General features: G+C 42.4%; 1 protein-coding gene across 1 annotated transcript; it reads right to left on the minus strand.

Moving 5' to 3' along the window:
* Window positions 1-11,996: 11,996 nt before the first annotated feature.
* On the minus strand, window positions 11,997-18,162 carry slc52a3-1 (solute carrier family 52 member 3-1). Its single transcript, XM_080468779.1, has 4 exons — window positions 18,051-18,162; window positions 15,433-16,489; window positions 14,112-14,235; window positions 11,997-13,855 (listed from the first exon to the last, which is right to left on the minus strand). Exons 2-4 carry the CDS (start codon window positions 16,422-16,424, stop codon window positions 13,643-13,645), a joined length of 1,329 nt encoding a protein of 442 aa, XP_080324905.1. The 5' UTR covers window positions 16,425-16,489; window positions 18,051-18,162; the 3' UTR covers window positions 11,997-13,642.

An 18,162-nucleotide genomic window follows, 5' to 3' on the forward strand; every position in this document is an offset into this window, starting at 1 on the left:
GAAATGGCTACCTGTGGGGGGAAAGAAACACCAGGTTTGATTCATATTCACATGTTTTTTGAACTGAGCGTCTTCAAGTTCCTGGAACCAGAGCGCTCAAACCGTCATGCACAAAAATAAAACATTAACTCTTTGTTTTACGGGTGAGTAGACTTCCTGTTTAGGCTTGAAGTTTCTTGGAAATGAGAAAAAAATCAGGTGAAACAGCAAACAGAACACGGAAGCTGTGTATTGTGCATTTTTGTTCTAAAGGTACTGGATTTAACACGGCAATGTTCTCTTTTTGTAGTAACGGTTTAAAAAATAGTTTTTTCAGATATCTTAACTTAAAGAGAAAAAAAAACAGTAATTTGCTGTTGCCAAGACATTCATGTTTTATCTAGCTTGTTGTGGCAGAACAACTTAGCCCATAGTCGTGTTTTTTTTCCCACTGGAAACTGTTCTGGAAAAGTAACGTCTTATAATCAGAATCTAATGCTTTATATGAATCGACACTGGACACAGCTTCAAATCACAATAGACACACTGCAAAAGCAATGGGCTTTTTTTTTTAAACAGTTAGCTTTAGTGTATTTGTTTGTTCTTGGTAAATTTGCAAAGATTTTATTTACAAATTGATTTTATGTATTTATTTGAGAATTATTTTTATTTATCGTTCTATTTTCGGCTTAGACAGTCGTGACATATTTACACATTTACTGCTACCTTGAAGTATACATGTAGATCTGTGTGACAGCATGCACAGGTTTAATGGTCTCACTGCGGGTCGTACCGTGTGATTTTTTTCTTCTCACTGTGACACTCTTTGGCTTTGAGCAACGGGTGAGGGAATGAATCATACTCAACCTCACACTCACATGTCTGATCAATAACAGAAAACCGAATACACACTTTCGCTTTCTGTGCCTGTAATGATCCGTTTCTTCATTAATTTGACAGCAAGTCTTCAGTCTGAGATCAAAGGTTGTTTCCAGAGCAAAACAGATGTTTGCTTAGAGCTCTGTGGACCACAGGAGGCAAACACTGAGGGCCCCTGGGGTCTGTGTGCCCTGGATATGGAATCATCTTTTGTAAATGTGCTGAAATGCCTTCCTCCTCCACTCGCAGTGGATGTAAGAAACATGCCACAGGCTCGACGCTCCCGGTAGCAAAAAAAGAAAGGACAAAATATGCTGTGGAATAATGATTGGTGCTGGAAATGTTGGCAGGAGTGGCATGGGAATGAAGAGCTGTGTGGAAGATTGGAAATTCTTTGTTTCTAGGTATTTACTGCTTTGTTGTTGTTGTTGTTTTTAATAGAGATTCACAGATCCGTCTAAAAGTAGTGCTGCAAGGCCAGTGTTTAGCAGGTATAGTGTTTTATTGTATTTAGCATGTCAGCATGCTCACATGTCAGTTAACACCTAACACAAAATGCAGCTGAGGTTGATGGTGATGGCTTTGCCCTCCAGAATGACACATGCAAGCGTTTTCTGATCTGACGCCTCCAGCGACAGGACGGCATCGCCTGTCTGCGTGCCCTCCAACACTCCATGAAGTCAATGTTGGAAAGATAAATGTTTCTGATGTGAAAAAGCCATGGTGGAGACATTGTTTAGCTTAACAACAAGTTGTTTAGGTAGACCCCCATTGTTGAATTTAATAACTTAGTTCATTTCTGAACATTTTAATTCCTAAAATGTGTGTAAGATATCTGGAGGTTGCTGTATTGTCTGGAACAATAATTCATAAATAAAGAATAGAAAATATCAGAATCAACAAAGGTAGGGTTGAAAGTAACCAGTGTTGTCATTCTAAAGCGGTGTGTTATTGACCCATCCATCCACCCCAAGTCAATGCTCCTGTGCGGACAGCCTTTGTTGAATGGACACATCAGCAAATGAATGTCTGAGGACAATGAAGCTGATAGAGGAGGCAGATCTAAGAGCCTGACAGGGTGAATTGATGTAGAGGGAGTCGGTGAGGTAACGACGAGCGAGGTTATGGATCGAGTGTGAGAGGTAGAGTTTTGGTGTAGATGAGGTGTTGAATTTGAAACCAGTGAAACCAATCCTTCCTACCACGCCACATGTTTGTGGCTGTTTTAGTTACTTTTTCTTTATAAATTGATGTTTCAGCAAAATATGCCATCACACCTGACCCCAATTTTAGACCAGCTCATTAGACAGTATATGGTTTAGTAGTCATTATGATTTTTGTGGTATAGTAGCTTCAACTTATGCCAATAATGTTCCTGGTTCTTGTCCAGGCTCAGAGGGTTACCTATGTGGAGTTTGTATGTTTTTCCTCTGCATGCATGGGCTTTCCCCAGGTATTCCGGCGTCCTTCCACCAATACTCCACTTTTCTTATGGATCTGAGTTGTGATAGTTTGTTTCTCTGTATTGGCACCGTGATGAATAACGCTGTAGAGATGATTTGTAGATTTCTGATGCAAAATGTCTTCATCAGTCTGAAATCTTCAAATCCCCAAAAATTCACGCCACAGCTTTGTGTAAAACTTGTTGAGTCAAATGTGCCTCAACCAGCCGACAAACAAAAAAAAAGAAAGAAATGGACTTATATAGAATTAGGTAGCTTTGCAGGATGTTTTTTTTTTTTTTTTTTGAACAGTCACTATACTGCCTTCACCACTGCTAGAATCAGACTGGATACTAAAAATGCTTCAAAAACCCATAACTTTTATTAGTGCTGATAAATCGCAGATCCATGTGGAGTGAAGCATTGTGCCCCCTTCCATGTTAAGATGGATGGTCATGTGTTGGCCATCGCACGGGACATACTTTAGCACCACAGCCTGTTATGAAGGGCGCAATGCTCAGGTTTAGTGTCACCCTGAGGCCACAGAGTGCTGAGTCAGTCGCCAGTCACAAGGTCTCTTTGCCCTGCTTTCACCCTGACAGCTGAATTATTCATTAAAGGGAAGGAAAGCACAGGGGGCCCTGCTAATTTCTCAATGGGATTGTTGGCCGTCCTCACAGTTGCCTGTCCAATGAAAAGACAAGCTCATGGGGCCGTTTTAAAATGGTCTGTGAGTATTTCACTCTGTGTATTTATGAAATGGACATCGCCCGCTATCCACGCAATTAAAAGTGCTCTCAGTGACTCATTGACTTGTGGCAGAGCGGATAGATCTTATGTTTCCTGAACCGATATGGCATTAGCCGCTTCCAAGGACACTGGATTGCGATGTGTGGGAGCCTGAATCAGACCCTTACAGATTTATCGAGTGCACTCGCACCATCGCATACATCCAGCTGCAGCCTGAGTTGTTTTAGAGGCTGGGGACTTTGCCAGTTGTCGTCATCAAAGAGAGTGTGTCTATGTTGGTGTCCTTTCATAACTGGCAGAGATCCACTGAGGCGTGCAGAGGATAACTTAGCATATGACATTCTCTCCAGCATCGGCTCCCCATGATGAACTAAATAATGTTAAAGTGGGGGTGTACATTCAGAGAGGGCGCAGGTAGACACATGGCACATTACTGCTTATCATCTTCCACTGTTCACCAGCGCAGGATCCATATAACAAAAAAAAAAAAAGTATCCAATAAAAAATAAATAAAGCATTGAAGCTGTAAAAACACAAACTAGCTTCAACCAAACAACTGCTGGTATCCAAATGGCACACAGATTTATGACAACCACACCACAAATTTGCTCATGTTGCATTACAGCATATAGATGGTAAAGCGAACAATACACAGCAAATAAGCAGCACATGCATTCTTCCTGTCATTGTTTAATTATTTATGAGTGTCTTATATTTTATGTACATCAAATATGACTCGACTCAACACAGAGCGACCCTGGATCCATTTATGTATCGCATATCTCTCTGAGAGGTTCAATATTTACAAGGTCAGTGGTGTCAAAAATCATATTCCCCGAGTTCCTGGAAAGCAGATATTCTTCATCGTAACGCGAAGCCAACACTTATTATGAACCGTCAAAGTCAAAGAGTGAATGAAAAAGCTTTACCCCTGAGAAGTACAAAGAGAGAAAAGAAGAAATAGACTTTGCGTTGTAACTTTTTGTATATGTGGAAAAGCTTTGGGCTTTTATGTGTTTGGCTTCTTTGTGTTGTTAAGCTTGTTTACACGATTTATTATATGGCATAAGAAGTACAAGTCCGTCCCCTAGGTATTTTAGAAAAATGCAACTCGAATATGGCTCCATAACTCTTTCCAGGCTGTGATTTACCACATCGTTTTGTTGCCTAAAATAAAATACATAAACACCAGTACAGTGGTAGAAACTAGGCAAGGCTGAGGTTGTATTTTAGAGGAAACACCTGGTGTTCCAACATGAACTTGTATTGTACGTTAATAAGTCATTCAAGCCTGTTCCCTAACATTAATGCTGCTGTTTATTTGAGCAAACACCACAAGATCCAAGCGTTAACTTTAATATTTTTGATTGAGGATACTGAACCTTCACATCTTCTATAGCTCTGCTTTCTCAATAAGAATCCTTATTCATAGGAATAGAAACAAGCACAGAAATAGATGAAGGTGCGAATACATATGTAAGTGAAACTGAAATTTTTAAATTGTGTGAAGAAAAACAAAAAAATCATTGGAATAAAACTGGAAAGGAAGAAACATCTAAAAAATGCATTTATTTATGTGTTTTTCAGTGCATTTAATTATTTATATCTGCAATAGTTTATTCATGTTTGAGTCCACTTCTGACCTTGCTGACTATTAAGTTATGGCAATAATTGCGTTTACTGGTCGTTTATCAATGAAATAATTGTTGTAATGCTTCATGGTCGATAAGATTAAAGATTAGAATATCTATATAGCACGCTTAGCTCCTATAGAAAGGAGGGTTTTCCCAGTTTGAAGTGAGTTTCCTCTCACCAGAGTGATCCACCAATGCTTTTGAGAGCATATTGAACAAGGACAGGTTGGGTATTTTCAGATGTTTTCCTGGGAGATGTTCAGTGGGATCTCTGGAGGTGTGTATATCATAAGCATCAGATCCTCCTCAACTCCGCTCACTGACTTAGTTTCATACTGAGTGTTATTTTTACAAGGATGTTCATCCCATCATGGTCATTTTTTTCAATCTGTATTACACTCTTCACTTCTCTGAATCTCGCTAAGATAGGACACTTGTTAAATATTTTTTTTCTTCTAAACTTATTTAATGCTAAACGCTTCCAATGCCACCATCTAAAGGCTTTTCTAGTGGTGGTTTCAAAATAATGAGCTGTGCATGAGAAGACACTGAATGCAGAGTCAGCAGAAAATCTATTTTTACATTATGTTTAGAAAGAACAAATCTACTCTCTCATTTTCAGCTGTTATCTCACTCAATGTTTATCTTCTTATAGTGAACATGAAAGTCTCAAAATGCTCATTTTCTTATCATGTATAGATCCCAGTGCTTCCCCCCCTCCAGTTCTCTCATGCTACCTCTGTTTGTACTAATTACACACCCAGCATCTTGCCACATTTGTTTGTCACTTCTTTTGGCTTTAAATATCACTTTCATGACTGCGGAGAGAATGAGCGAGCTACACCTCTGGGAGCAGAGGTGTCAGCAGGAGCAAAACCACAAATCACATATTTTCTGCAACCTCCCACTCCCGACAAACACGTGTGCTCAGATAGATGCCGACCTGTATGCAGGCACATTCACCCACCACCGCACTCCCTCACAGCAACAGATGGACGGCCTTGAGGCAGAGCCGCAGAGACTTGCGCGAGGGTAAAGCTGCCAATTGATTGCTAAGATCAGGTGTGCGTCTGCACAAAGGCACCTCCTGCTCTTTTCAAGTATCAGGGTTTGCTTGCCTCGGGACAAATGGAGACACAAAACAACAGCGGCATCTGTGGCAGGTAATGATCCCCTCACCAAAAATCTGGATAATGACATACCTCGACCATTTGTTGCAGTTAAAATCACTGTTGCTCGTTCGGAGGCTCCACGTGTGTCCTCCAGCAACATGTGCCGGAGCTGCGAGAGCGGCATGGTCGGGTTACAGCCATACATCAGCAGTCAGCCAGAGTTGGAGTGGAGCCAGACAGACCAGAGTCGGATGAAACGATTTCAGCTTTTTTATCTGCGGCTGATCCAACCTGCATCCATAAATTGGGCTGCACACATTGCTTAAGGTCAAAGTTGGATTAGAACAGTCTGCGTAAGCAAGGGGGCATATCGTCGGTTCAGTTGTTTCTTCACTACTATTTATCACAATTGTGGAAACTCCGTACCTAGTGCAAATGTGATTTAATATGGGACAAATATTGGTCATCTTTTTTATCTTTTCAGTCCATATTTTAATATCCAACAAACACAAATATAACAACCAAAACATTTGATGGTGGTTCCAACAGACATCAGGGAGAAGCTACAAGCTACAAGCTACAAGATTGACAGACTACAAGTGCATCACAGGGCGAAGACCGAAAGACAGCTATTTACATAAATATACACTCAGCCATGGTCAAGTCATATTCACCAGCTAACATGTATATCTTTGGATTGTTGGAAGAAGCCAGAGAAAAATCACACAAGCACAAGGAGAACATGCAAACATGGTTGAACCTTCCTGGTGTGAGATAGACTGAAACTTGTAGAATACTATATCTCCTACAATTCATATAGGGCTATAACACTCGATCCAATCAACATTGCTGGGATCACACACAAACACATACATAGACATATACAATCCACACTGAAAGACCCCCCCAAAACTATATTAAACATATATAAAAAATATGACTGAGCCACACAGAATGATTTTTTAGCTTCATGTTTTGCTTCCTGGTTCATGTTTTTCCTATTAGGGTTCATATTTAATAGGTAGCTCCTGTAGGCTGCAGTCTTGTGAATGTAATAGTCAGCTATTCCTCTGGGAGGTGTTGTACAGTAGTGTATGGTTAACGTGGCTCACCAGAGAGACCCCTGGTTTGTCCAAGCTCAGGGCCTTTCTCTGTGGAGTTTGCATGTTCTCCCTGTGTGTGCATGGGTTTATATTAGGCTATTGGGTTAATTGGGTACTTTAGATTGCCTTTAGGTGTTAATGTGTGGATGGAAGCATGGACGGAGAAGCAAGTTCATCAGGTGGCCACGACAGGTTTCAGTGCGTTGTCACAAGGTCATGATAGGCAAAGATTATGTCAACAGATACTTTGCAGTGCACCCAAGTGGCCACATTTACACAGTTAAATCAATACAAATATTTGTGGTAAATGCATTACACATTTCTGTTTTTGTCAATAATGCTAAATGTCATCTACAAAACACAAAATTGCCAGTTACAGCAGTTCAGCATTTTTATTCAGTTTATCAGCTATTATTATGTGCAAAACTGTTAGATTCTCACAAGTTTAAGTGCAAATTCTTGTAATAAATGAGTTCAAAACTTTCAGTCTATCAGAACTGTCATATTTTATCCCTTATCTTCCATGAGAATATATAAAGCTTTCACCCTAAAATGTGTTTTCTTGCCATTGTTTAGAAAAATGATTTGTGTTTGTCTCAATCCAAAGATCGAATTGTTTGTGGTATTTTGGCTGCAGCAACTTGAACGAAACAGACAAATGGTTCAATAGTAATCACACTTTACTCAGAGGAAAGCAAACAACAAGACTATAACACACACAGACACGGACCTGCCCACTAAAAGCACGACTGACGTGTTGAAATACAATCTCCACCTGGCTGTGAGTGATCCCATGTCATGTTTCCCCACAGTGCCACTGTGGCGTTGCTCATACGAGCTCCCGCTACCCCTGAATCTAACATCAACCAACAGGGTCTCCCCTTGATCCTCTCTCCTCTCCTTTTGCTTTGGTAAACACGATAATAGCAGTGCTGTGTTCGTGTGGTCTCCATGTTAACACTGTGGCTGTCAAAGGCCATCATGCCCCTTCAAAGGATGATGGCTCTCTAAAGTGGGCTCTCTCAGTAGCAGCCATTTTCCACTTGACTGGCCCCACACACGAAGGGGGACTGGTAGACCCTAGCAGCTGGGCCAGACTGGTCACTGGGGGTGGGGAGAAGGAGATGAATGGGTGGGATATACGGGGAGGGGGCTAATAACAAGAGGAGGGTGTCTATATGTATCAAGAGATGTGTTTGGTATTTTGTCCTAAAATATACCATTTATCCTGCAAAGCACTTCTTATGCTCTCACTGCACAGGTGTGTTTACACACTTGCGCTGACCTGCACGTTGCTACTTTCCATCAAACGTCCGACTTATATCTGCAGTCACTGGCACTAAGATGAAGGTTTATTTTGCATAAAACCTGGCAAATGTCTTGCACTCCTTGATGAAAAACAGACTGCCAGTGCCTCATCAGAAATTAGAAACCGAAGCCCAGTGAGATGTTCTGATATGAATGATAATTTGGAGAGTGTGTTTGCTCAGGCCATGTGGGCTTTGTGTCAACACTCTGGGTCCAGTCAGGTCTCACTCGGGACGGAGAGACCGGGATGCATTTTCATAAATCATTTCTTGACACCAAATCAAGGTTATGTGCTTGGAAGTCTGTTGCCTGTAAATTGCCTTTGCATTGACAATGCAAAGGAGCTCCTCTGGGATTTAAGTATTTCAGTAGCTGTTTATGGCTGGAAAATTAGAGTGACCTTTTTTCAGACTGTGATGATGCCGCTTTCAATATAAACTACTCCTCAGAGGAAAAATACCTTATCGTACACTCAAAACATGAACCATATATTTATAATATAATTGCATTGGAGACAATCTTGCTTTTGTTGTACGTGCATGATGCACCAGCTCAGAACTACACACAGTGTGGAGGTAATAATTAGCTCACTACAGCAGGGTAACAAGTTTGCACCCCCGTCCTGCTGTGCAGCTCTGTAATTGGTCCCCTCATGTGGCACAGTCGAGCCCCAGAACAAAGGGTTCCCAGAGGGGGAATCTATGCTGACCCATGCTGAACCCTCCACAACAATGACAGGCAGGAAGCATTTACATATGCTGACAGACTTGTCTCTTCCTAGGGTGGAGTGCTAGGCACTTCATTAAAGCAACATCAATACCTGCTGATAGAATGCGAGGAGTGGGCCCGGGTACGTCACTGTCTGCTCCGAGACACTATAGTGAAATGACATAGGGCTGTCACATCCAATTTCAAATAAATGGACAGCATTTATTAAGCAGAGTGTGTGTGGAAATTGATGGGCGAGAGGCTCTGAGATGCTGTCTGAAACGTGCCCGTCTGCAGGCATCAGCAATCGGTTTACCCGCAAGCTGTTCACCTGAACATCAGCTGCCAAAATCTGTGGGCCTCCGGGTGCAGCCGAGCAAAATTTCACTCTCTGCGAGCAATGTTTCTCATTTCTGACCTAAAAAGAGTCGGGAATAATTTATCTTCTTTTTGTGTGGTCTCGCTATGCATCTCTGCTGTCAGAGGCTAACGTGCTGTTCAGTGAACCCTGCATTCATGCCTCAGAGCAAGACGATCGTGCAAAGTCAGACACAGGTGACTTATCTGTCGATTCAGCAGCCACGCTGCAGGAGTGCAGGTGGGTTCATTCATTCATTGCATCACGGTGCTGTGAATTCATTCTCTTATCCAGTTAAAGGAAGGGTAAACCCTCCTTCCATTTGACACGCTGCTCATTTAGTTGAGAGGCACGGTGGCTGACTAGAGGGAGGGGAGTGGAGGGGGGTGGAGGGGGGAGCTGTGGGTGATGGTGGTGAGGAGGGGGACTCTTCGGGAGGTGTCGACCTGAGCAGATGGACTTCTCAGTGCCGTAGTAAGTGGAGTCTTCACATGGCAAAGGAGAATGCAGGATCTCACAGGACCGGGACACAGAATCCAGGTGGCCACTGCCCCTCCTGACCAGCTGGAGGAGCGATGGGACCATCTGACACTCGCAGGAAAATGATACACTTTTCTTTGCTGCTTTGTTTTGTCCGGACACAAAAGCCCAGAGCCAATCAAGGAATTTAGCTAATGAAGCATGGAGAAAATCCTTTTGATTACATACGAGCATTCAAGGTCATGTTCACACTGAAAGAGCAACATTTACATGCAGTTATTCAGGTGAACACCCTTACTGTATGACCGTGATTCGAGTTTGTTTTCAAGGCAAAACAAAACAAAACAACAAATCTGCCGTATTGTTTGAGGTGATTAAGATTTCATACAAACCGATCTTTCAGAGCTGCATCAGCACCCGACTGCAGTGAGTTCTGCTCGGCTTACACGTCCTGCAATGTAGATTCAGCAAATCCAAGTGAGAAAGTCCCATCTGTGCTTCTCCTCCACTGATCCGGGGCCCTGGAGGCTACATAGGGCTAATTGTAGCCCCATTTTCCCTTCCTTATCTTTTTGTTTTTACTCAGTGTTGGGGTCAGGGAAACTCCCAAGTGACCAGCGGCAGGAGCAACAGCCATCGGCCCCCGCTGAGCATCAGTAATTAGAGCCCTCTTACTCCCCCTCCTCCTCCTCCTCGTGCTTCCCCTGCAGACCCTGCCGGGGAACCTCTCGCTCTCCTTCTGAAGGGCACGGGGGGCAGAGAGGTGGAACAGCTGCTGACGGGAAAGCCACTCTCTTGTTCCTATGGATGACCAGCGTCCCTCCATCCTCCTCACAAGATGTGCAGCAGCACGTTTGATCGGGATGATTAGGGCCGGGTCCAGACGCATTGTGGGATTATTCTATGTCTACTTTCTCACGGCGGTTTATCTCCTCTGATCTCACTTTTTTTTTTCCCGTAGTGGCGAGTTCATGTTTCATACTGGGAGAGCATTTTCACATAATGTCACACTCACACAATGCAACTCATGAGGATACATTAAAATTGGTGGACAGTAACACTGGCTTGTAATGAATTCAACCATCTGTGAAGCTTATAGTGAGCTCTTTAGAAATGGAATTGCTTGCTTCAGAATTGTCTTCTCAGTAGTATTTGACAATGCACGACAAAACACCAACACAGCCATGTAAAAACACAGAATAAGGTAAAGTCCCACATTTAAAAACCACACTACAGTAAGTGATATGTTAAAATAAATGCACACTTTGTGCAAAAATAAATTGGCCCTGGTGATTTTAAGACATGATTTTTTTACTGATGTATTGGATGTGTCGGTCCAGGTTCACCTCTTTAGATCAGAGATGGTCAACTGATCATTGAGCGAGCTGAAAAAATTCCATCCTCGCTGCATCTGAGTCAAATTGTGTTTGAGCATGTCTACCACAATGAGTATTACTGTCGTTAATGTAATGAAACAGACTAATTGTATGTCTCTCATTTTAATCGATATCAATGCATTTGACATTGTTCCTTGAAATAAACTCTAATCTTTGGAGTTTTAATACATTTTGATTCTTTCCTCATTTCTATGTGCCTAAAATGGCCCTTACTTGTAAAACCAGCATTTGATTAGGTTTTGGAAATTGGTTTGCGGTTTGCACAGTTTGGGAACGAGGGCTGCATGTTGACAGTTGCCTATGTCTGCTTTAGATCAATGGTTTCCAATCTTAAGGGTCAGACCCCATCAATGGGTCACGAGATAAATCTGAAAGAGCAAGATAAGATGATTTATTCAAGAAGAAAAGAAGCCAAAGCTCTTTTTTTGGTTCTTAACAATTCATTTTTTGTGTTAATTTTACCTCTAAAGACATGTAACAAATACAACATTTTTAGTAATAGTAATATGTAAAATAATAAATGTAATGTAAAAGCTCCATGGTTTAGATAGACAAAAGATTGGATTTCAAGTCTTGAGCACTGTTGCTTAAGCATCAAACTGAACCTTTTTTCCCCAACAGCTAAAGATAACCGCGAATCATAACAGCTGCCATTATCCGCATACAGATGAAGATAGTTCAGCTTGAACTGAACTATTTAGTCTCACATCTACTGCAGGACTGATGTTGTTTGCAGTGTTGTTTTTTCATGACGCTCCATTCCTTGTCCCTGGGCTGGAGCTGTTGATATAACACAATATGAAGCTGTGCGCATCCTGACAGTCTCTCCATCATACTCACAGTAATAAAATGCACCAACAACCTGTTTTTATTAGTTCTTCATTTTATGCATGAATGATTTTAAAAGAGAAAACAGCTCATATAATAGGTGCATAAATATCAGCCTTTGATCTTCAGCTTACAGGTGAGGAATCTATTTCAACCTCTTTATTTGTTCGAGTGCGCAGTATAACTGTAGTCATGATTTGTGGAGGAGTGGATGCTGTCTGTGGATTGGTGGGCTTTAAAAGAGTGCTTCTGACCTCTAGTGGCCACACAAGCTGACAGTTTAAGGACCGCTGCGGTGCAATTTTCTGCAAGAAATAAAAAAGTAATAACTTGACTGCACAGCCCACTTGAACATTCATTCATAAATCCACAACATCATCCAGAGCAGAGTGTGAGGCGCTGGCGGAGCCCACTGGAGTCGATACTGGACACACTCTGGATAGGTGGCCAGTCCATCACGTCGCACCCAAAGAAAGACCGAACAAGAATGTCCCTTGCATTGTGGGATGAAGTCAGAGTACCTGGAGATGCAACCTCCACAATTAGTTTTACTAGTTTGCAGCTTTTCTTACCAGGGTTTATTAAATATAAACAAATTATCTAAAATCTGAATAAATCATAAAGAACGTTATGTGCAAACATGGCATGAAAATCGCAATCCTACAAATAAAATAGAGGGGGAAAAAAATCCACATAACTGTTCTTTAAAGCTTCCTGATACAAATATTTTCTTATAAGGAAGAGCTTTATTACACACTCAGTTGTACTGGTCTGTTTACTTGTTTAGAAACTCAGTACAGTGTACATTGTAGTGTCTCAGTGGAGGTTGCAGTGACTCAGACCGTCAGGCTTAACTTGTGTCCACATCGGGTATGAAGGAAACCGACAGTATATACGGTCTCAGTCAGACCAGAGGTGCAGGCAGCATGAAAGTGAAGCATGAAACCATGAAGAAAGCTCAGATGTCCAACTGCCTCTTGTAGAAAAACATACATGCTCCCTCAGATCCTCACTCCTGCACATAGGACTCAAATGTTTTCTGGAGTTTGGTTTGTGCTATGAAGGACCTGTTGTAAGTATGTAAGTAAAGATTATTTATGAAGCACTTTTCACAGATAAAAAAAATCACAAAGTACTGTACATAAAATAAGAGCAGTTGTTTTTCTGTTGGCTCCAGTGATGTTCAGCTGCTTTCTTGTTTTAGACTTTTACAGACACTGATCACATTAGTTTGGAGATGGTGCTTAGAACAGCACGTTACTGAAATGAACACAAGCGTATGGAAGAAAGAATTGAATGTGAATGTTAAATCTTGGACCACTAAAATGTAAACACTGCTGATGTGGTGTAGGAAGCTTTTTGCTCTTGATATGGTTACCTCTATCAAGGAATAACTTACACATTTATATCCACAAAACAAAGTGTTTTGACATTTGCACTCATCTTCATGGTACAACAGCGTGTTTAGTGGGCAAAAAAATATAAGTGCTGGTTGTTGGATCTGTTTTATGCCAGCTTTTGCTGGCTCCTCATCACATTTTGCACATCGGAGTAATAATAGCCTACTTATCTCAGTCTCAGGAACAAATTAAATGAGAATGAGTCTCAAAATGTCAGTCAGCGCATCCAGTTCCGGCTCAGTGCTGTGGTGCTCAGACCGACCATCATAGAGGACACTCTGTGTTGCAGAAGTCTCCGGACTTAAACAGCCGGTAGATGTTCACCAGTGGGAACATGGTGATGGAGCCCACGAGTGAGCCCATCTGTGCAGCAGCCCCGCACCAGACCAAGGCGCTGTGACTCCGGTCTCTCAGGATGACCCCCACCATCACCTTGACGTACGACAGTGTTCCAGTGAAAAGGAGCCAGGAGAGCACCTGTACATGGAAAAGAGCAGAGCGGACTCATCTGAATGAAAATCTATAAAGCCTTTAACATCACTGACGTCTGTAAGTCAAACCGCAGTCTAATGATGTCACTTAACTAAGTAATGCCAGTGAGCAGAGTTCAAAGCTCCAAACATTTGAACTTTGCCGCCAGCATTTTCCTAATAAGGTCACGGAGAAACACTCGCTGTCTTTGTTCTTTCAAGGTGAAACGATTCCTACAAAATAATGCTCGTGTTTCACTCACAATGATGGCCTCTCCTGCGGCAGACCCCTGCAGCAGAGGACACGGACTCATCGCTGCCATGGCCATGTTATAGCTGCCAAATCCTGTCCCCAGCACCGCCAGCAAACCCAGAAAGACCAGTGACCTGAACGCAACAAAGGTGTGTTATCAGCTGTCATTTTTCCATTTCCAGGAATACCCTTGCAAACAGATAGAGCCCATTAAATGAGTGAGAAACGTAGTTTCCAACGAACAAGAGTGGAAAACAAATCAACGCTTCCGCTCCCACTCATCGCAGCTGCGCCACAGCAGCTGCAACCATTTCTGTTTTTATTCATTTTGAGAGGTCCCATTCATATTTACCAGCACTCCAGCTGTCTCTATTGAAGATATATCTTAGATAACGGCGGCTACTCGTGTCGGAGCTGTGACGTGTTACCTGATGTGTGTTCTTAAGTGAGTGCATTTTGAAAAAAGACATTACAAACATCTGCCAATAATGGAAGGTGTTCAATGTAAAATATTTTACAGCCAGCAGGATCAACACCGTTTGACATGTTTGTCGACATAGTGTTTTAGTATTTACAATATCTAACGATCACAGCCTAAAAATACTTTTTTAAGGAGGGAAATGGTCGATCTGTCTTATTATATCATAAGGAAATGAGAGGAATGACATAAAGTGCTCTGAGGTGACTTTCACTTCCAACTGTGCCTCCGGGTTCTTGTCGTTTATTTCATGATCATTGCAGTCAAAATGAATTTGTTCAGCTGCTAATTTTCTAAAATAGATTCAGATTTTTTTCAGTCAGAAGCTATGTGAATTTACAAAATTACACTCTTTTTGAAACTGTATAACAGAAAAGCAGCAGATGCTCGATCAGCTTCACTTTCCACAAAGTGATCATTTACAATGGAATGTGTGTAGCCAGCCTAAAATACTCACATTGAGCATCATTGTTATATTAGAAAGTTATATTTCCAGACAATTTTCTTATTTATATCCTTACTTCAGATAATCTTAAGATATTTTTTTTATCAACCATAACTAAGCAAGACGTGTAAAACATGCCATTCATTCTCTCCTTATTCCTCATTCATGAGGGGTCGGTCAGGGACAGGGCAGTATATTGTCCTGGTCCACTCTTTGAGCTTCAGTCGCACCGAGATGAATATTGTTTTGCACAGACTGCAGGTTTCCGCGTCTCACTAACATTATGAAATCAGTGTAAACAGAGGGGAAAAAAATATCTGAGCTGTTAAAACCAAATGTCATGGTAATTTGGTCATTTTCATCTTCTAAAGATGGATTTGTCTCGGTGTAAACCTCAGCTTCACTAACCTGTTCTGGAAGAACATTGCTATCGTGCAGGCCACTGGGTTGGCCACTGATGCCAGAGCTGCAGACAGGTGATAGGCCAGGTTCCCGTACGGCATGCAGGAGTAAGTTTGCACAGAGGGCAGCAGGCCATTGGTGGCTCCATTAACCCACACCACCAGGAAGTAGATGAAGCTCAGCTGGTACATTGAGTGTTTGGCCTGCAGAGACCCGCTCTGTGCTGCTTCTCTTCCGTGGCTTTTCTCACTCCCTTGATTGGTCTCCGCCCCTGGGTTCTCCAGGCCGGAGCTGACCGACGGCACGGTGTCTGTGACAAGGTTCTCGGAGGAGAGCTCAAATGTTCGCGGAAGCTTGTTCAGTGCAATGAACGCAGACAGGCTTACGAACATCATGGCTGCCAGGAAGACGAAAAACACTTCAGTGGAAAAGTTCGGAGGAAGATACTCAGTTTGCAAATACCACATGTTCTCATCAGTGAGGTTCGTGGAGGTGTTGACACATTTGGCCACGCCCACGCCTTGTGCCAGCGCCACCACACCAGGAATGAACCCACTCAACCCCTCCCCGATGAAATACGTGGTGATGTATTTCGCCGGAAGCTGCATCATGAAGGGCAGGAAGGTGACTGAAGAAGTGCAGTCCACCAGGGAGAGGAAGAAGGTGATGATGAAGAAGGCCGTACTGTGCGGTGCACCCGCCACAATGGTGGTCTCCTGCCAGAAGAAGGTGAGCAGAATGCAGGCGAGGATGCCAATGGAGAGGATAGAGTATATGACACCACTCTCTTTGAGACGACCCGGGTACAGCTTGTGCATGAACGTGACCAGCAGAGGTCCCAGGTTAGCCAGCTGGATGATGACTGTCAGATAGGAAGGGAGCTCCCAGCCCTCTGGGAGAGTGTTGACAATGAGCGGCAGCTCCACCCACAGGCCGTTCACCGCCACCCAGGAGCCCAGGCCAAAGGCGCACGCCAACACGTGGATGAGCAGGGTCATGATGTAGCCGGGTCAGTCCGAAGGAACAAGTCTGGAGAAGTCCTTCCTCCTCTGCTGAGTCACACCTGCAGAAACATCACAGGATTTTACTCACTTTCTCGGGTTGAACTTATAAACTTGTGTAACTCTGAATTTCCACTAATTATTTACTGCAAAGACTCCCGATCAGTAGGCGTTGTTGTCTTGCAGTTGAGCTTGGTTCCGTTTGAATTTCAACATCTATGAGTCACAAAATCAAAATCATTGCTTCTCCATGAGACCAGTGATTCACATGTTTCACACAAGAAGAACCCTTACATCTTCATGACGTAGTTTTAATGGAAGATGACTGTCTTGCTTCTCCTAATCACAGTTTCAGCATAAACTCAACAGGTGTCATGATAAAACTTAAATGTCAGGAATAAGGAGAAGGATTTCGTACTTAAAGGAAGAGGCAGCTGCGTTTTTGAATCACAGGAAAGTGATTTTGAACACTGAATATTTTAAAAACATATTAAAGTTCAGGGAAAAGGAAAAAACTAAATCATTACTGAGGCGTGAAACATTGACAATAATGTTAACTGACAATAGATTACTTTATCCTTTTTAAATCACATCAATCAGCAAAGTCATCAAGAACAAAACTCATTAGTGAATGCAATGAAGATTGAAGTGGATTAATATAAAATCTAGCACAAAGTAGCATTACAACAATCTAAACACGCCACACTGTAAAAGTGTCTCAGGAGATAGGGTTGGGCTTTTTCTCTGTGAAGTTTGCATGTTCACTCTGTGCGTGCATTACGATGAATTGACCTAAAGTGTTGAGTGTGGACTATCTGCATGTGGACTGGCGATCTGTCCAGGGTGTAACCTGCAGTTTTCTGGGTTCAGCTCCAGATGGATGGACTTTAGATCTACTCTTATTGTAGAAAATATATGTTGTACTTTTACCAACTTTAATGCTGTAATCACAATTATCATATCATTTGTACCCAACGTAGTTGTTATTGTGGTACCATGTGGAGGTGAAGCAATTTCTTTTTAGATATCATTCCATGTCTTGTGTGTGACTCCTTATCTGACAAATGGCACTCAACTAAACAAGGTGACAAAAACCATAAAACGCTTCAAATGTTAATATTTTAAAGCAGCAGTAGAATAAAACCTCGACCCACCCCTCCTCCTGTTCATTCAAACTATCTGCTTGTGAAGTGTTTCTTTTAGCCGAGCGATGACAGCTGACAAGAGGCCGTCACGGCTTCATGTGCACTAATGTAACAAGAGGAAGTCAAGGACAAGTGTTTTTCCTCAGAGACGGAGCCGGAGGGAAATCTCTCGCCAGCTAGACAAGTCATTTTAGTTCACACCCGCAGTACGCTACTCGTGTTTCAGGCAGCTGATACAATTTTCACATCCCTTTCACACATTGTTGAGGAACCCAACAAACCATATGGGCCGACCCAGGCTCTCACTCCTTCTCTTGGCACGCCTGCTGCTTTCACACTGGTCCCATAATGATGGATGAATCCAGCCTCAAAATGTGTCGAGGTAATGGAGATTTCAAGAAACTGACACAAAAGCTTGAGAGAAAGTGGCACGAATGAGGCTAAGAAAGACTTCTGCCAGTTTTGAAAATGTACTTACAGGTTTCCTCAGTCATCGGAGGTGTTGTCTAAGCGTTCCTGTCATCTTATGTCGAGGTTAGTGTCAGACCTCCTTTGACTGTTCTTACCAAACACACACTAATGGCCTCACT

Source organism: Lipophrys pholis, assembly GCF_963383615.2.
Source record: "Lipophrys pholis genome assembly, chromosome: 8".
Classification (NCBI taxonomy): Eukaryota; Metazoa; Chordata; class Actinopteri; order Blenniiformes; family Blenniidae; genus Lipophrys; species Lipophrys pholis.

Bases quoted from the DNA above. Each gene is read 5' to 3' on its own strand.
- slc52a3-1 (XM_080468779.1), bottom strand. From the start codon at position 16,424: ATGACCCTGCTCATCCACGTGTTGGCGTGCGCCTTTGGCCTGGGCTCC. The intron at 14,236-15,432 runs GTTAGTGAAGCT...TGTTGCGTTCAG, and splicing joins GCAATGTTCTTCCAGAACAG to GTCACTGGTCTTTCTGGGTT. The intron at 13,856-14,111 runs GTGAGTGAAACA...TTCCATGTACAG, and splicing joins CCGCAGGAGAGGCCATCATT to GTGCTCTCCTGGCTCCTTTT.